At 47.6% G+C, this 19,990-nt stretch overlaps 1 protein-coding gene across 1 annotated transcript in view; it reads left to right on the top strand.

Annotated features, from left to right (window-relative positions):
* The first annotated feature begins 138 nt into the window (after positions 1 to 138).
* The window catches only part of tmem8b (transmembrane protein 8B), a 38,737-nt gene continuing 18,885 nt past the window's right edge, over positions 139 to 19,990 (top strand). Inside the window, exons 1-6 of the mRNA XM_068703676.1 lie at positions 139 to 595; positions 5,479 to 5,668; positions 6,221 to 6,428; positions 11,015 to 11,148; positions 11,320 to 11,591; positions 13,365 to 13,747. Of these exons, the coding sequence (XP_068559777.1) occupies positions 385 to 595; positions 5,479 to 5,668; positions 6,221 to 6,428; positions 11,015 to 11,148; positions 11,320 to 11,591; positions 13,365 to 13,747 (1,398 nt within the window). The 5' untranslated portion in view covers positions 139 to 384. The remainder of the gene's footprint in view (positions 596 to 5,478; positions 5,669 to 6,220; positions 6,429 to 11,014; positions 11,149 to 11,319; positions 11,592 to 13,364; positions 13,748 to 19,990) is intronic.

The following is a 19,990-nucleotide window of genomic DNA, read 5'->3' as shown; positions in this document are numbered from 1 at the left end:
AACACGGAACGGACGTATTTGTCACAGATGCCAGATCAGGTCAGATGTTTTATACCCCCCCCCCCCCCCCCCTACACAACTGTGTGTCCCGAGGAGTCTGCAGCTGCCTCCGGAGGCTCCTCACTCGGCCCCTGTGTGTGTGTGTGTGTGTGTGTGTGTGTGTGTGTGTGTGTGTCTGTGTGTGTGTGTGTGTCTGTGTGTGTGGTGGCCCCGGACGCCGAAAGTGACGAGCCTTGTGGTGCAATGTACGTCTGCACCGCCCCCCCCCCCCCCCTCCTAACCAGACTGACGGGGCCGGAGGTCCAATGAAACGAGTCGACATATTGAGGTTGTCAAATCAAAGCCGAAGGGGAGGAGCTGTCCCGTCGTCGTCTGGGTTACGTCATGCACAAACAGCTGGTCGTTGGCAAAAAAAAAAAAAAAAAAAAATGTAGACCAGCACAGCGACTGAGAACTGCACCCGGGCTGGCTGTAGCCCTCCACTTTAATATCTCGCTTCTAACGATGCGGCGACCGGAGCGCGCGGGCTCAGGATGTAGCCCTCCCAGGCTCCTCGTGCTGGTTTACGCCTCTCTGTGGTGCGCGCTTGTCGGAGGTAAGAGTGCTTTTTTTTGTTTCTCTCCCCTCAGTTCGGTGTGCGGTGCTTTGGTTCGCGGGGAGCTGTTCCTTTTGTCGGGGGTGCTGAAAGCCTCTTCCACAGCAGCGGCGGCGGCAGTAACGGCGGCGGCGGATCCCGTTTGCGGATCGATTTCAGTCCCCGTTAAACATCCACAGCTTGCTGCGTTTAGCCACCAAAAACAAACCCGTTCTTATTCTTTTTTTTTGTTTTGTTTCATGAACACGGACCGGCTTCGGTTACGTGTCGCGTGGGGACTAATAATAATAATAATAATAATAATGGCACGCGCTAACACACTTGACAGATGCGCCCGTAGGTTGTGTGTGTGTGTGTGCGCGCGCGCGCTACGGTACCGAGGGATGAATGTGAAAGAAGAAGGTCCACACATTTTACACTTCATTTCATCTGTTTGTCGTTGTTTTAAAGAAACACGTTATGCGAAACAAATTAATAAAAATAAATAGGACCGGAGTCATTGGACAATACAGACATGTTTAAGTTACACCTTGTCATTTATTGTTTTTAATTTAGCCTAATTGGAGAAAAAAAAAGGCTTTATTTATGTGGCAACATTTAAGTTGAACCTTTAATGTCCTGATTAATTAAATGTACTAAAGTACATATATCTTTCTTGCCGTATGTGTGTAAAGAGTGGGGTTTTTCTCTCTCGTGTGTCCTTCCGCCAAGACGTGTCTCGCTGCTTCACGAGCTCAGTGGAGACACAACAATGAATCCATACCTGCAGCACACGCTGTGCTCACAGAAGACCTTACAGATCCCTCTGAGGGTGGTGCAGTCTCCCCCCCCCCCCGCAGACTTGTTGCTACTTCTCTGTTGTAAATCCTGTGACTTGGTGTAAGTCAGTCAGATCACTGTCCTCCTTCATTCACCCTGTTGTGTTGTAGTGTCAGTGAGGAGGATCATCGTCTCACTGATCTGTCACTTTACCCCGTCAGTGACGGTGTGTTTCAACCGAATCCTCATTCCTTGTGTTAAAGGAGGGTCTGTCGTTCTGTCTCCTGTGTGTGTGTGTGTGTGTGTGTGTGTGTGTGTGTGTGTGTGTGTGTGTGTGTGTGTGTGTGTGTGTTTTAAGTTTTTAAAACATCCTAATAGAGGATTTTTGCTGTTCCCCAAAAAAAAAAAAAAAAGACTCCCCCTCCACTTAAGCATTCACGGCTAAATCTCCAGTAGAGATGACAAAAAGCAGGATTACGTCTGCATTAAGCCCCTGATGGAGTAAAACAGTGGTGGGGAGGCGCTCCTTGAAGATTACCGGGATTCAGAGCCGCTGCCTTTATCTTTTAAACGTCTTTATTTATCTGGCAAACCAACAGGCATCTCTGAGACACGTCGGCGTGTTCGCTCCCGTTCACATCGGGGTGAACATTTAGATAAGTATTATTGTCTCATAATGACTTTGGCAACGTTGTCTTTCATTTGTCACAACAGCCTGAAGATGCCGATACCTTTTGAAATGAGTCAGTGGAGTGTAGCTGTGTGCACCTCTGTGTGTTTTACAAATTACATAAAAAAACACACTCCAGTATTAAGACAACATTACCATTAAAAATGCTGTTTCACAGTATTGACTGTAAACACTACATTACCGTAAACAACAAGGAAAGGGAAAAGTATTTTAGCAAAAGTAACAAAATGAACACTTTTTTTTTTTATGTCCAGTGACCGCTGTCGGCCGTTTCCACGCACCAAAATATGAATATTTAGACCAGCGGTTAACATCTGCTCACTACTCAAACGTCTTTCTAGTCGTCAGCAGTTCAATCGTAGAGTTGATGTTTCTCCTGACTGAAGTGTCTCCATGCTGAAGAGGGTTAAGCTGCAACGTTTTGGACAAAAAGTTTGAAAAATAAAACATCATTTGATGTACTATGAATTAGATTTCCTTCGTTCCTGCTCCCCTTAAAGGGACAGTCCACCCCAAAATTAAAAAACGACATCTTTTTCCTTTTACCCCTTTAATCATCTCACCCCCAACCACTGATTTTTTGTGTGTGTGTGTGTGTGTGTGTGTGTGTGTGTGTGTGTGTGTGTGTGTGTGTGTGTGTGTGTGTGTGTGTGTGTGTGTGTGTGTGGAAACTTACTGGGGTTACGTTTTCTGAAGGATGTGCGACTCACTCTAATTTAAAGACTACTTGTGAACAGCCACCCAACAACAAGTCTCATCTCCAGATGTGCAAAGCTGGGGACTTTTTTTCCCCTTTCAAACATCTGTCCGACCGACAAGCAAACTGGTTCAATAACGTGATAACGTGCCGCTATCATCGGTAGTCAGACACGGAGAACAATACACGCCAGGCTTCCTGCAGCGTTAGTGCCACGCCGGAAACCAGTTTTCTCCCCGTCCTCAGTCGTAGTCGGTGTAATGAGCGAGCGACGAAGCGCCTCGATGCAAAGAAGCCTCACGTGCGGCGCTGGGGGAAAAGGCCGCCGACGAGAGAGGCTTAAGCTTCGGCTCTTTTCACAGCAAGATTGTTTCATTCTTCTGAGTTTGCTTCCCCCACGGTATCCTGCGTCTTTAGTATTCAAAGGTCTAGCTTCCACAGGTGAGGTGTTTCTTTCCTCTGTTTCCTGTTAGAACACACTCAAAGGAAAAAAAGCTTTTCCTTTCTGCATCCGCCCGGCCTCAGCACCCCCCCCCCCCCCCCCCCCCCCCCCTCGTCGTATGCGGACCGGGGGTGGGTGGGTGGGGGGGGCACTTGGTTTCCCTTTGCCCCGGTTTTGTCATCGAGGCAAAACAAAAACCAACGCAGCCACGAATGACAGCATCAGTGCGGTGAGCTTGCTTACTCTTCGGTGGATTGGGCTCCTGCTGTTTTAGAGGCACACAGGCTTTTTCATTGCATCCTCGAAAAAAAAACCTGGCTTTTACGAGATTTTACCGTTTTTTTTTTCTCTGTGTGTGTGTGTGTGTGTGTGTGTGTGTGTGTGCAAATTGCAGGTGAGATAAATTATCCCCCAAAACGATGAACGACGTCGCCGCAGGTACTCCACAAGTGCAGATGGCGGAGAAGCGCAATAAACACAAAGGGGGAGCGCGCCGCAAATGGGGAAACGTTCTCCTCCGGTGGAACATCGAGCCTCCGCATCGTTCTGATGAACCGCTGCCGCTCGCTTTATCTCCTTATATTTATATTTACGATGGCGCTAATCTGAGAGATGCAGTGTGTTCCGGTGTAGCAATTAACTGCCTCGCACTCCATTTCCCCTGATTCCCCCGCCCCCCCGTCCCGTTGGGCGTCGCTCGATGGCTCACGTAGGTAATGTGGCAGATTACACCTGTCGCTCGTTCTGCTTGCTTTTTCGCTGGATGTAATCCAAGGATTTGACATTATGCAGGGACGCAGAGCGAGCCTGCATAACGTGCATCTCCCTCGGCCGCTTTAAAAAGGAGTTAATGTCTGCGATCGCATATTTGGATGATCCAGCTCTCTGTTGCGGTGTCGGGTTCAAGGGGGAAGATTGGTTATTACGAGACTTCAGACACAGAGTTCTCTGTTCTGTTCACGAGAACGGTACGGCGCTGAGAAATTGGGAAATGATTGCACTCGGGATGCCGTCTTCGTAAGCAAACGTCTTCACTCGGTCTGAAATCCGTGTTCAATTTTGTTCCCTTCGCCAAAATCCCGCTCTGGCCGATCGCAGCGTAGATTCTTCCAGCTCCGACCGGGGATGGATTCGGAGCTAGGCGCAGTCGGAACGTTGTGTAACAGTGACATGTAACAGTGACACCGGAGAGGTTGGAAGGAGATGTACGTTTCTAAAACGTTTCGTTTCTACGTAACAAAAACAAACGTTAGCGCAGCACGTTAGCGCAGCACGTTAGCGCAGCATTAACTATCGTCATGCCACGCTAGCTACTGACGGTATACTGAATGTGAACACATGCCGCTTTTCGCTTTTTAATAATTGTAACAGTTAATAAAGTTAGTGACAGTGTGGGCTCCAGGGTAGCTCTAGGGGCGGGGCTTAGTGAAGGATCAGTTGCTAGGTAGGTTGCCGTGACATTTTGTAAAATGAAAACTGGTCCCCAGAGGATGAATTCTAATAACTGTGAATCTTCTTTTTGTCTGGCGCCACCATTGCATCAACGTTTTCACTTACTTTGTGTAAAATCCCAACATCGACTAAACGGATCGGCACAAAATTTGGTAAAGACACTAATGGGGTGCTTTTCATTATGTAAACCTATGCTTCCTCGCCTCCTCTCTCCTCCCGTGACCCCATAAATCGTCTCCTCTCTCCGCCATCAATGGAGGATCTTCCAATCCCTCAGAGTGCACCTCGAGGAGACAAAGAGCGACAAAACAATGGACAGCTGATGCAGCCGTGCCACGCGTCACGTTTAATTGACGTCTCATTAAAAATGCCCCGTCCACTCCTCTCTCTCCTCGCGTCTCCTTCCTCCTCCTCCTCCTCCTCCTCCTACTCTGCTTGCATCTCCCGTGGGCGGGACTGATGCGCGAGGGAGAGAAGGAATCGAGGAGACGCGTTAGCATAACGGAGAAGGTTCCCAGAGGGTGAATCCTAATTACATCGATGATCCCCTGACTCCTCATCTTGCACCATCAGCTTCATCTGAACTTTTTTTTTGTGTTGCGCAAATTAGCAAACAAACCAAACTAAGATGGTTATAACACGATAGCTGCTTAACAATAGCACATTAGCATTGGGAATATTTTAACCCGCATGATGAAGTCAAAGCGCAGAGCAGTGCCTAAAACAGCCCCGAGACTCTTAATGCTGTCGATGGACTGCAGGGAAGACTTTTCTTCATGAGGATAGCTGGTGTGTTCCTGACATTTACCCCAGACTCTCCTCTGGTTCCGCTCCCCCCACAGATTGCCTTTTTGTGACCGAATACTTCACCCGCACGCCTCGTAAGCTGAACGCTTTCAACTCCTTCGCCAGCGTGGAGCTGTTCCACTTCAATGTGCCTGACGACACCATGATGGCCGTATGGAACCTCATCACCTTCAAGGAGCAAGGCGGCACGTTCGGAGACAGCTGCCCGAACCGCAACGTGACGGTGTAAGACCACGACTCCTCTATCTGAAGCGGCTTGTGTTTCTTTTGTCGCATTTAAACACTTAGACGTTGAAGTCTGCTCCTTCTCTAGGGTATAAATAGATAACAATAAGCATCTTATACACTTTGTCTTTGGGGGGGGGGGGGGAGAAAGAGCTATAGCAGCTGGTTCAACGCTGAGCAGTGTCAGCTCTTACTGAGGGGACTGCTGTTGCAGCATTTGCTGCATTTAACTTTTACTTTTGCCTTGTCTCGGTTTGCCATGTTGGTAAGTGTTTGTGATGAGCGCTGGCATCTCAGGTGTTCTCCTCTGTGTCCCTGCGGTGCTGTGATTGAACGTGGGCACGGTCACCGCGTTCCAGGGCTAGATATGATTATTAATGGTTGGGATTCTGAATTTGTTCACATTTCCAAATAGAAGACGCCGTCTGTGCTCGTGCTGTCAGCTGCTCCTATGGATGGATTTGGATATTTGGCAGATGCCTGTGCTGTATGTGAGCTATATCAGGGGCCAAACGGCAATCTTTCAATCATTTTGTGTTGTGCGATCGACAGGTACTTCAGGTCTGGGGCTCCTCCGGTAATTAACCCCCTGTACACCCGCTTCCCCCGGGACACGGTCGTCCCGGGATCCTTTGCTGTGACTCTCACCTGGACTCTTCCAAACCGCACCACAGGAGCGTTCAACGTGACCAGCCCGCTCCCCGGAGACTGGTTCCTGGCCGCGCATTTGCCCAAGGACGAAGGCAAGATCTCAGTCAAGGTGAGCGTGAACGTCTATCAGCGGTACACATTATGGTTCTGTGTTGGAATTTGAAATCTCTCCGTGACGTCACCCATTGGTTTGTGGACTGTGGTTTTGAAACTTCAAGTTTGGATTTTGGCCGTCGCAACCAGAAGTGATGGGAGAGGGTGGAGTTAAGTAACGCTGAATAAGACATTTTTAGGCGACCAAATTATTGAAATGGACTTTCATGGACTGAAAACACAGTGTGAAAGGGTTAAAGGTAGCCCCGCCCCCTAAAGCATCCCCTGCTTTATGGTCTGTTTGACTCTAAATGGACCATAACGTACTAAATGAACATCATGCTGTATTGAAGAAGACTGTAAACTAGAGATTGAGACCATAAACTCATGTTTACAATGTTTACTGAGGGAATAAATCAAGAGAGAAGTAGAGTCATTTTAGACTAGACTTCTATACAACCAGAGGAGTCGCCCCCTGGTGGACACTAGAGAGAATGCAGCTTTAAGACGCTTTCACATTGGCTTCACTTTTTGCACTGGGAGGTTGCTGCTTGGTCTCTATACTGTCACGCTACCAGCTCTGTGAGACTACACATTAGCTCAGTGATGCTTTGAGCTAAATGCTAACACAAGCATGCTATCATGCTCACAATGTCAATGCTAGGCACAAGGGGAAAAGTCCCGCCCCTAGGCAAGAGTATCACGCCAATCTATCTCCTAGATGTTGAGACCTTTTCACCGCATAAGTGAACAACTTTACCTGCTGGCGGCACCATAGATAAAAGTCAGGGGATCACCATAGTCAGTAGGATTCATCCTCCAGGCACCTTGAATTAGTTAGGTTTAGGAAAAGATTGTGGTTTGGGTTAAAACAATTACAGAAGTTAATTAAGTACAGACGTTACGTGAGAACTTAATCTACGTAGACTTCTCATTTCACACATATGAACAGCGGTTTCCTGGGTATGTGGATTACAAACAAATTGATTTTGTTGGATGTCTAATAGATACCGAAAGCTCGTAATTTTTCGTAGCTATAGCTTCAGCGGCTGTACAACCCGAGAGAGCCACGGTGCTAATGCGGAGGATCAGCGGTTTAGGGTAAAACCAAAGCTTATTAATGTGGAAAGTGTTGTTTTCCGATAACTTCAATGGGATCTACATCTATAATATTTTCTTCACGGTTACTTACCTCCCTTGCAAGATAGATAGGATTCTAATAAAAGTGATGTAAGCGATGGTTGGGATTAGTATTCTGTGCTTGCTCTGCAGAGCATCTTTTTTTTTTTTTCCCCTCCTTCATCTCATCATGTTCTTCTATTTGGCCACATAAAAGCACCTGCTGATTTCCATTTTCAGGCAATTTATTTGTCACTGGCATGGTGTTCGGTTGTGCTTCCTTTGTGGTTCCCACTGGCTGCCACAAGTGCACCTGGAATACACAACAATCAAAAATACAATCAAAAGTTGCTGTCAACCTCGCATGTGCAAAAAATAATTGGTTTGCTTTGGGGGCGCGCGGAGAATAGAAGCCGCCGTGGCTCAAATATGACCGGCCGAAAAATGACACACCGTACAGATGGAAATAACCTCTTTTCTGCATTCTCCTTTCTGAAGCCGAGATGAAGCAAGATGTGATGTTATCAGTTCAGAGAGGAAACCGCAGGTGGAAGCAATGCAAGCCAGGCAGGGGAACGCACGCTGCATTTATAACAGTATCAGTCAACTCCAGCAATCCTGCGCACAGAGGGCACAAGGGTTTAGCGACTAAGAACAAAAGAAGCGATGATGAAACTGTATTTTCTGTCAAATGCATCGTTTTCATTACGCTCTATGCTAACCAGCTAGCCTCCGCCCGTCCTCGTCTTGTAACGCCACTTGTACCTCGAGAGGCGATAGTGAGTCACTTAGCGTCCGGTCCGACCTTAGACCGACACGAGAGGACGGAGAGGGTAGAGCTCCGGGAGACGGACCTTCAGTTAGCGGTTAGCTATAGCAACTTGCGCACAGCTAACGCAAAACCCAGCTCTGGGTCTAACCTGAGTAACGGCGGCAAGGAACAAATTCTGGTGGATCCGGGGGGGGGGGTCCAGACAGTCCCCCAGGATCAGACCCCTATAGGCGCTGTTTTTTTTACGCTGGCTGAATGCGAGTTGCTATAGCTCACCGCTAAGCTATAGTCACAGTGGGCTGGTTCTGGGTCTAACCTGTGTAACGGCGGCAAGAAACAAATTCTGGATCCAGGGGGGGTCCAGGCAGTCCAGGCAGACCCCCAGGATCAGACCCCTATAGGCGCTGGTTTTTTTTACGCTGGCTGAATGCGACTTGCTATAGCTAACCGCTAAGCTATAGCAACTTGCACACAGCTAGCACAAACCTCCAGCGCCGGCCGTCACAGCGGGCGGACTCTGGGTCTAACCTGTGTAACGGCGGCAAGGAACAAATTCTGGATCCAGGGGGGGGGGAGTCCCCCAGGATCAGACCCCTATAGGCGCTGGTTTTTTTTTACACTGGCTGAATGCGAGTTGCTATAGCTAACCGCTAAGCTATAGTCACAGCGGGCTGGTTCTGGGTCTATAGCTATAGCTAACCGCTAACTGGAGAGCTAACACATGCTCTGCTTCCTTCAAAAATATAGTCTCCTGGTGGCTGGGAGGACAATAGCTACCCAGCAGAACTGACACACTGCGCCTTTAAGAAGACAAAAAAAAAGCAACACTGGGATGTGAAGAGGGTTTACCAAGGCATCCGACCGTCTTTGTACCTTTGAGACGTTTGTTGGTGCGACGTCACTGGAGTGTAGGTCGATGTAATCCATCACAATTCTGGAGGGGTTCCTAACCTCTCATTCATCCGTTGCTTAAAAAAGATCTTACCGTTTTATGATGCTCATTAAAATCAAGCTTTGACATGATATATTAGCTTTTCATTAAATGCTGGATATTGGCCAGTCAGCGTCGTCTGCCAGTCAGTATGACAGGGGGGGGGGGCTAAGTTCAAGTCTGTAAATATAGAAAAAATGCAATTAAAAAACTGCAATTAAGTGTCTTTTTCTTCCTTACACATTAGTTACTAATTGAAATGGTCATATGTGTTGTGAATGACTCCATTGATTCTTTATCTAAAGACCAAACGCTCTTAAGTAATCTTAGCTGATAGAATCTAATGGCTTGTTCCTGCAATAAATCCTCCCTGTGTGAGCCTTAAAATGATAATGAAAGGTATTCCTCTCTGTCTCATTACAACAAGGCGTATTTCTATACACAACAAAAAACTCAATATAATGCAATGCGGGCGCTAACCGCAGACTTTAAAAATGACCGCAGAGTTTAATAAAGCTGCGCGTAAGCTCGTAAACGTTGCATTTACTGCGGCGCTATGGCGGTGGATCGCGTTAAGGTTGTTCAGGTGTACCTAATAAAGTGGAAGCTCGGCGTATACCCCCGGCGGTCCCTAACAGTTCATGGTCTCGGTGGGTCATTCTGACTGAAGGAGCTAAAGTAATGCAATTAGTCAAGCTTTCAGTGGGGTTTAGTGCTCCGTGGCCTAAAAAAGAAAAGGGTTTTAGAGGCCTTAAAGGGACAGTTCACCCCCGAAATCAAACAACAACAACAACATATTTTTCCTCTTACCTGGAGTGCTTTTGATCAATATGCGAGCGGTGTTGGAGATATCGGCCGTAGAGATGTCCTCCTTCTCTCAAATGGAAGAAACTGATGGTAGACAGAAAGTAGTCCCTCCACGAAGCCGCTCACAACGAGGACTGTGGTTTATTTTGAGTAACAGGGTCATGCTTTCTGGAAAGAGAGACGTTGCTGTTGAGTTTTTTTTTTATATTGGAGAGAAGGCCGACATCTCCAAAACAAAGACGATCTGTGCTGAGAAGTAGCGCTGCAGCAAAGAGGACAAATGTGTAGTTTCGATTTTTGGGTAAAACTCATTTAACATCCGGCCAAAAGAAAAGAACTCTGGAAATAAATATATGTGTTTTGGCATTCCGTTTAAAGATATTAAACTCAACATTGGCCCCTTTTTAAACTAATGGTTGAGCCTTAATTAAAACAACTTCCCCTCCAAGACGCATGCGCAGGTCCAACCTGACGGGCTGCAATAAATCAAAGGGTCACCTCGGCGGCTCCCGGACTAATGACACGCCACGGTAATTGTGGCTGGAGCGAGGCGGGGTCAGTGATCGGCTGACAGCAAAACGAAGGGCCTCGTTTGGTATTCACGCCTGTCCTTTTGAATCAGGCGTTGATCCCCCCCCCTCACCCACCCCCCCCCCCGTTTCCTTTTTCAACAACTGTTCAGCTGGTCGATCGGTCCGCTCGGCTCACCTCACGTTGAGCGTTAAATGGTTCAGAACGACACCAGTGGAAACGACGGGTTGCGTGTTCCACTCGTGTGGAAGGCAGAGGGAGGACAGAGTGATATTAATCCAGGAGGCTGACAGGCCTCACACACACACACACACACACACACACACACACACAGTCACAGTCCATTAGGAGTTTCCAGCCACCTCGCATGATATCTAATCCCCTCCTTAGCAGCCGTTTTTTTTTGAGGAACCTCGGTGAACATCTGCGTTGTCTTTCGCAGGGTCTGTCTGAAGAATGCCAGTATCTGTTCCAGCCTCAGCTCATCGTCCAGAGGCTGATCGGGATCTCCGTGCTTTACCCCGGGTACTTCATCGACCAGATGATCCCCATCCATAACAGGTCTGCGCTCTACAAGTAAGTCCTCCAGACCAAGGTGCCAATTATTTGAGTCCTTTAATAATATTTGAAGGGTATCGAAATTTAGATGTTTGATCTATGTTTGTACTGTGAAGAAAATCTTATTTTTCATTCATTTTTTTGTACTTTTGTGTGTGTGTGTGTGTGTGTGTGTGTGTGTGTGCGCAGAGTGTTCATCCCCAACTATATATCGAAGGTGAAGGTCCAGCTGGTGAACTGCAGCACCAGGAACAAGAGCAGCGACGGTTGTCCCGTGGTGCTGAAGATGAGAGCTCGGGCGCCGCCGGTGCACAACTCCAGCGCCCTCGACTGCAGGGAGGCGGAGCAGCCGTGCGAGTTGGACGCCCTCGTCCCCGCCTGGGAACAGTGGTACTACGTCCTGGTGGAGAGGTACCCGAGCAACCGCGACGTCTACTTCCGCATCGGGGTGCGGGTCACCGGTGAGTGGGGGGGTCACACGTGAAGACTTCTGAGATTTATTCTACTCACACTTAACGGGAGCTTGACCTTTGCCCTTTTCCCTCGACGGGGTTGCTGCTGAATTTTGACCAGTTTTGCCAATCAAACAACATGATTATTGAAGCGTTAGATTCTCCTTCTTCCAGCGTCGTTCATCACTTTTCTTCCTGCTGCTTTTGATGTTCAATTCAATACCAGTTTAAGATGATGGGGTTTTTCGTTTTTTCTATTTTATGAACTCATGAATTAGGCCAAAATGAAAGCTCAAAGCAGATCATAACCGACGTCTAGAATGATTCAGTCAAAGTAAAAAAGGTTGTGGCTTAAAGTGCAGTTTTGTCCTTGAATCAAATCAAACGCGTCTCTTCAAGGTCGCGGGTACGTTGGGCACACATTCAATCTGAACCTGGCTCTGTTCTGCGTCGCATTGAGAGGCTCGTCCTGCTGAAGCCCACACTGAGGTGGATTCATGTGGGATATTCTCTAAGAAGCCAGAGATGCCGCGCTGTAAGTGCTGCACGCTGTTTTTTTTTTGGGGGGGGGGGGGGGGGGTTGAGGAGGAGGAGGAGGAGGAGGAGGAGGAGGAGGAGAGCTGAGGGGACGGCTCACAAATCTGTGGGAAGTCCTCTCCCTGAGTAGCGACCCCCCCACCCCACCCCCTCCGTTGGACACTGTACCGTGCACTTTGTTGCCATGGCAACGCAGACACTAATTATTCACACTCTGTCTCTCCCCCCCCCTCCCCCCCATGCCTGCCAGGCAGATCTTACTTGACCTTTTGTGGAATTTGAATTGAAGAACACCTCGGGTTCGGAGGTGGGTGGGTGGTGGTGCTGGCGTGTGGGTGGGTGGGTGGTGGGGGGGGGGAGACTATCTGGAGTCCTCTCACCTTCTCGCGCTTCCTCCCTCTTGTCGGTTATTGTTACAAAAAAAGGACCCTCATCCGAAACTCAGTCCCACTGCGGTGGCTGTGTTCTGGACAGGAAGCGGCTGCACTCCAATATCGACCGCCGTCGTTCAGGCAGCGTCACTGCAGGTATGTCGGTCCTCAGTGGACGGTTGGGAACCGAAGAGAGAGCGTTACCCTAGATAGGAAAGCAGGAAAAAAGGGAAACCAGTTCTTTTGGATTATGAATGTTCTGAATGTTTACACAGCCCCTCCGCTCCCACCCACCCACGCATACATAAGCATACTCTGTACGTTCGGGTCTTAGCTGATTTTACCCTGATTTTCTCTTGTGTCTCTACCAGAGTTCCAATTGCCTTGAGCCAGCAGTATTTGGTATTTCAGTACATTTTTGTTTTTTTCAGTGAGTGCTTCAGCTGCCTGAGCGGACATCAGAAACACTTCAAACCCTTTCAGAGACAAACACTGTGTGTGAACGAAGGCTACAGAAGCCTTTGAAACCCTCTCCCCTTGGGGATCGGCGGTACGCGATGGTGCTTCGCCAGTTGCCATCAACGATCACTTTTTATTTTTTATTTTTTTTTGCCGGGTTGCTTTTGTGTTGAGCGAGCGCACACTGTTTGCAATTACTGCAAAAATCTTTGTCTCATTAAAACGCAGCGTGAAAAGCCCGCTGTTTACATTGTGGAAGCCAGCCGAAGGGGATCATTTCAAACATTTACAAAAAGCCCCGGTTGCTTAGTTAGCGAAACGACTGTTCTTGGTTATTGCCTGTTTGTTTGAGACATGGCGGCAACCATCGACTGATCTCCTTTGTTGAATGTTTATGTCTTCCTCCCACGGCTAGATTGCTCCAAGTCCAATTTGTCCAAGGACCAATCGCAGCCCGGCTCGTCCATGAACATGCCTCAGTCCTTCGGGACGGCGATGGGCTTCTCCCTGTCTGAGACGCTGTCGGTGGCCTCCCTGCCCAGCCTGTCGCAGAACGCCAGTCTCCTGCGCGCCTCGGAGGATGGCGTCGTTTACGTCGCCCCCGCGGCCGACGCCGACAAGTGCTGGCCCATCCGCCCGACCCTGCGCAACGAGCTGGACACCTTCTCCGTGCACTTCTACGTCTTCTTCGGGCCGAACATATCCGTCCCGCCGGACCGGGCGGCCGTGTTCGCCATCAACCTGATGCCCGTTTTGGACAGCGGAGGAGTCCTCAACATGGAGCTCAAGCTCAACATGGTGAGTCGATCTGATGCCGCTGTTTGAAGGGTTAATCTGTGATCCAATGGTAGGACTTAAAAGACATCTGGCTGTGACCCAAACTAGTTTTAAGGTGTTTTATAAACATGTAAATACTACACAAACTGAAGTCAATGTTTTCTGATTATTTTTATCAGAAATCTGAAGCCAATAGGGAAGTCCCTTAAAGCTGCATTCTCTCTAGTGTCCACCAGGGGGCGACCCCTCTGGTTGTATAGAAGTCTAGTCTAAAGTGACTCTTCTTCTCTCTTGATTTATTCCCTCAGTAAACATTGTAAACATGAGTTTATGGTCTCAATCTCTAGTTTACAGTCTTCTTCAATACAGCATGATGTTCATTTAGTACATTATGCTCCATTTAGAGTCACACAGACCATAAAGCAGGGGATGATTTAGGGGCGGGGCTGCACATCAATTTCACGTTCACGTTTGCAATTTTACCTTTGTTAAAACTAAAGGAATGGGCAGGATGAAGCGTTTTATTTGCTATCTTGACGAAGAAATTTGTAGTCGTATACGTGGCCGATGTAACGTATATCATCCTGGTATATCAGTCAAAAAAATGCTTACAAAACACCTTAAAAAAAGACACTTTGGTTGCACAGGGGCTCTGTTGCCATCCGTCGCCTGCTGCATGCTGTAACTATCGCAAAGGATCAGATGGTAATCGGGGTAACTGGACTATGTGTCTGGCTGAGCTGGCATGCTAAATATGGACGCCGGTACGGTCGTGCACTTTGCCGTGGGGAGCTGAAAACGTTCACAGTGCTTGTGACATACGTCTCTAATTAAGAGCTAACGGAATGCAAATATCAGCCGAGCAGGATTTGTTAAGCTGCCCTCGAGACAGTAATGGCATCAGGGATGCACCTGCAGGTCTGAAGGGAGTCGGGAAGCCGGCAGATGGACTTTTGAACATTTCACTCCAGATAGAAAGCGAAGCCAGACGCTGTTGAAGCGACTCGAGGACGAAGCGTAAAACCCCAACGAATGTCGTCGTTCAGTTCAGAGGAGTATCCTGACATTTTTTGGGAAATATGCTTTTCTTTTTTCCGCTGTCGTCGTGGGAGTTGGCTCGATATCGGTTTCATCTGTCTGCCTTCAGAGCGATATTGGTGGAGGATATTTTTAGCCCGCAGCGCCTGTAGCTTATTAGCACAAAGGGCGGAGGCACAACAACCTCAACGCGAGGTCCATTCAGAGGCCCTTTGTGGTGCTTCTGATCATGTGACCTCCTCAGCTGACGGAGATGCCCACTCGTCATGGAATCGCAGATGGCTCTAAATACACCGAAAGTTGATTATTGACTGTGGAAACAGTTTGATACGAGCAAAAGCTCCAAACCAGCGACTGAACAGACCTTGTGTTCTCAGACAACAAACATTGGAAAGCACTTCCGCTTTAGTGAAGGAGAAATCGAATACATAATCTAATTGTTCAAAACACATACTCATCATTCCATGTGTCAATATATACACACAACATGTAAAACTGGAAATTGGAAAAACGAAAAAATGGATCGGTCAATTAGTCAAGACAGAAAATCAATCAATTGTGTGTAAAGGAATGGTGTGTAGCGTTTAGAGGAATTTATTGGCAGAAATGGAATAAAATATCAAGTATGTTGTCTTCAGCGTATAATCACCTGGAAATATGAACGTTAGAACGAGCCGTTTATCTAGAGACGTGTTGCTACGGTGGCCCTGATTGGACAAACCAAAACACCCTCTGTAGGCCACCGTAGTTGTCCGACGCTCTAGGCACGTGGCAGAAGTTTCAGTTCGATGCATTCTGCAGCCTCGCCACTAGATGGCAGCGAATCCTACACACTGGTCCTTAAAACAAAAACGTCCTGCTTTTCTTCTTCTTTTTTTTTTTTTAATCTTATATTGAACTTCTATGGACATTTTTTGAACGACTCAACCGTTGAAATACCGTTGGATTAATTCGTAGTGATAATAATCGAGGCGCTGCAGCCTCTGCGCCGTCTCTTCCTGCTCGCAGACTTCGAGATAAGCCGGGCTAAACGCATCTTTCATCTCCACCGAACACCCGCAGATGAAAATTGATAATCGATCTTCTCATCTAACCCCCTGGTGAGAAAGCGAGCAGCCTTATTTCCCAAAATGTCAGAGTGAGGCACAAATGGTTGAGGGGTTAAAGGAAACGAAAAATAATTGACTGTAATGAATCTGACGGCTTATTGATCGGTTCCTTGGGGGGGGGGGGGGGGGGGGGGGGAATGTGGCGGCTGCCGCCTCACAGGGAGATCGTCGTGGGTTCAAATTACACGGTTTTCCCCTAATGTGCACGCGCGCTTCATCCGGCAGTCGTCATCTGCGTTGGTCATTAGTCGCAGCGGCGATACCCGGGTTGTCGCGTCCTTGCGTAGACCCTGACCCCCTCCAATCCATAACCCAGCTCACAGCACGTCGTTCAGACGGCGTGCTGTAATCACAGCTGGCTGCTTTTTGCCGTACGAGCACGAGATGCATTCTGCAGAGAGAATGTCATGCTATATTATTCTATGGACAGATCCCCCCCCCCCCCCCCCCCCACACACACACACACACACACACACACACACACACACACCCTCAGCGACGATCTGTCACTCGCTTGTCACAGGCGTGGAATCCAGTCCACCGCTGGCAGATATGCAGGGCTTTAGGAGACAATAGCTGGTGCTGCTTATGTGCCTTGCATCCCTCCCTGTGAAAGAGTGTGTGTGTGTGTGGGGGGGTGTGCATCGGGCCTTTTATTTCCAAAGCCATACCTTGAACGGCGGAGGATCAGTTTAATCGCGTTGGATCCGTCTGTCAAAGTTTTCTTCAGGAGAAATGCAGGTGAAGGAATCGTAATAAGCTCTGCGATGAGGCTGCATCAATGTGAGTCTCGCTTTTATATGTCACAACAATACACCGTCATCTGAGGATTTATGATGGATAAATGCGCATGATACATTTAAAATGTCCCCCCCCCAAAAAAAAATTTAATAAATAGGCAATAAATAAATAAATAAAGAGATTTTTTTTTCTGTATTTATTTATTCAGACATTTATTTATTATTAATTATTTTAATATTTATTTACGTCCACATTTACTGTCAGCGAATAAGAGCCAGGAGACACCGTGACACCATTTCACATTATCACGAATTATATGAATAAATAAATGTAGAAATATATCAATACAATACAAGCAGTGAAATATATTTTATTCATGCCCGTTAATTTATTTTTAAATCATCACGCTTAATTATTTATTAATTTATTTATTTATTTATCTCCCGTAGCTGAGAACGTCTTTGTTTAATTTGATTTGAAAGATGAAAGAAAGCATGTTTGGTGTCGCTAAGCTGCATTAATATGTTCAGAGGAGGAGATGCTTACAAAACCTCATCATAAGGTCCAATATGTGTCAAAACAGAAGACAGTTTCACATTTTAGTGAGCAAAATTAGAAGTCATCATGGAGTTTATTTTAATTAGTTTGGGCACTGGGATGTGCAGCATATGTAGTGCACATGCCAGCTTCCTCTCTGTTCTTGCATTCTGGCACATGTCATCAGCATTCCTCCTGGGAAATTTTTTTAGCAAAGCAGAAATCACAGGAGTAAACAACACAGATGAAGTCAGAAATCTGTCCCGTTGTTGCAAATTTCTTTCTGGATGTTTGCTGTGAAGTTTTGCTTCCTGTCGGTAACCTTGAAGACAGCGCTCCTGCTTGAATTATGCCTCCGCGGCTTCACGTTCCACGGTCCTAACTAACAGCTGCATAATGGATCGCGGCATATAAATCACAATATCAAACGTATTAAATGTAGAGAATGTTCACAGTGTTACCAAGTGCTTTACAAGTGACAGCGGTAAATAAAAAAACTCCCAAACAAAATGAACATTCAAATTCTAGGCATGAGTTTAAAAATGGGACTCACAGAAAACGCACAACAACATAAATGAATAGCAATGCCCCGACGACAGACCACTGATTGAAATCCTTTTCCAATCACTGCTTACCGGACGGACAAGGTGCAGCAGGGTGCCGGGGTCATGTGTGACACGGAGCTGGAAGAGCCTCCGACGTTATCAGCAAAACCTCAAGGATCAAACGGTATCACGAAATAATCTGGAGAGCATCTTGCGTCCTTCAGTTCGCATCCTGTTGAAAGGGGGCAGCGGTGAGGCACGTGACTCCGCTGCCTCATTTAAAACCAATCAGGATATCAGGGACTGTCATGCTGAAGGTTGAGCTTAAGGGAACTACTGCACTAAGGGGGTTTCATTGAACGGCGTCCGGTCGCCGTGACACGCAATGTCCAAGTAGGAAGTAAAGAAAAAAGGTCGGCACAAGGTAGAGTCCTCGCTCCAGCCGTTAATCTATATCTCATATATATATATATATATATATATATATATATATATATATATATATATATATGTGTGGCAAATGAGGATTTTGAGGATGAGGAAACATCTCTGATGTATATCATCCCACATGGGGGAATTATTCGTTTGGTTCTGTGCTCCAGGCACCAGGACGCCGTAAAGTCTGTGGGAAAAATAAAAATATGTATTTTAACTGTCGGCAACCAGAAAAAAACAATTAAAAGATAGCTGGCCTCAGGGAACAAAATAAAATGCTTAGGTGGACACGGCCCCTTAAACGTGACAGCGGTCTGGCTTCAACTTAAGATGATTAAGAACTAGATAGTAAAGACCTTAATGTTAAGCTCATGGTGACAAAGTGAGGACAAGTCACAGGATCACTGACGTCATCAAGCGAACATCGTCTGGGCACCATGAGTCTGGGCCAAATTGTTGAGATATAACACAGAATAAACTTTGACCTGTGGGGCATTACAATCCATCTCGTCTCATCTTCAACCTCTTATCTGTGGATCGGGTCTCGGGGTCAACAGCTCCAGCAGGTGGACCCCTAACTTCCTTTTCCCGGTGCCACATCAGCTCAGCTCTGACTGGGGGGATCCCGAGGCGCTCCCAGGACCAGTTTGGAGATATAGTCCCTCCACCTGGTCCCGGGCCTCCCTCAGGGTCTCCTCCCAGCCGGTCGTGCCTGGAATACCTCCCTAGGGAGGCGCCCAGGTGGCATCCTCACCAGATGCCCGAAACCACCTCGATCGGCTCCTTTCCACGACAAAGGAGCAGCGGCTCTACTCCGAGTCCCTCACGGACGACCGAACTTCTCACCTTATCTCTGAGGGAGACGCCCACCACCCTCCTGAGGAAACACATTTCGGCCGCTTGTACCCGTGATCTAGTTCTTTCGGTCGTGACCCAGTCCACCTGACCATAGGTGAGGGTAGGAACCAAGATCGCCCGGTAGATAGAGAGCTTTGCCTTGCGGCTCGGCTCTCTATTCGTCATAACGGTTAATAATATAAACATTCTGAACCACGAATGTCAACCCTGTGGTGGCGCTGGAGAAAACTCGTATATAGCGCTCGTCTAGTCCTCCGACCACTCAAAGCGCTTTAACGCTACGTGTCGTTCACCCGTTCATGCCCATTCATACCATGCAAGGTGCCACCTGCCCATCAGAACTAACTAACATCCATACCGATTCATACACCGCGGCCACAGCCTACGGGAGCAATTTGGGGTTAAGTGTCTTTCCGAAGGACGTGAACTAGCGGAGCCAGGGATTGAACCACCGATCCTCTGGATCAAGGACAATTAAAGGGTCGTACTTCAATCGGACGATCGGCGGCGACTCATATCCTCATACATGTAAGGTTACTGTTGCTAATGTAACATAAGCAGTGTAGCGTTACGCTAATGCTACCATGCTTTAATGCTATGCTGGTTACAGCAATGTGCTTTCCTACGCTGTGACAAGAGTGCGTGGATGAAGCACTAAGTTGTTCAAGTTGACCTACGCTTTGTAACATTACCACTAAGGGCTAAACCTCAGCCTCAGCAGGGTCCGCGACGTTCCGTGAGTCTGTTTGGTTTATATGGGGAGCTAGCCCGCTATGACGTGTACAATAGCAGCGGTACACATAAAAATGGCCGCCGCCCTGACCAACCATGTTGATTCTAATGGGAATGTCCGTTCTGCTCCTGTTCTATTTCTATGGGATCATTCGAATTGTACTCCTAGGGGCCTTGAAGGGTCCTCCTGTTCCCTCTAGAGCCCCCTGGGCTTGGTTCTTGCCCAGCTGGTAATCCATCCTCGAGTGTGCCTCTGCTCAATCCTTCAT

This window comes from Cebidichthys violaceus, unplaced genomic scaffold (assembly GCF_023349555.1).
Source record: "Cebidichthys violaceus isolate CVI_PGR_0920_01 unplaced genomic scaffold, fCebVio1.0.p SCAF_9, whole genome shotgun sequence".
In the NCBI taxonomy this organism is placed as follows: Eukaryota; Metazoa; Chordata; class Actinopteri; order Perciformes; family Stichaeidae; genus Cebidichthys; species Cebidichthys violaceus.
The sequence above is the reverse complement of the archived record's forward strand: the minus strand, read 5'-3'. Positions and strand labels throughout refer to the sequence as shown.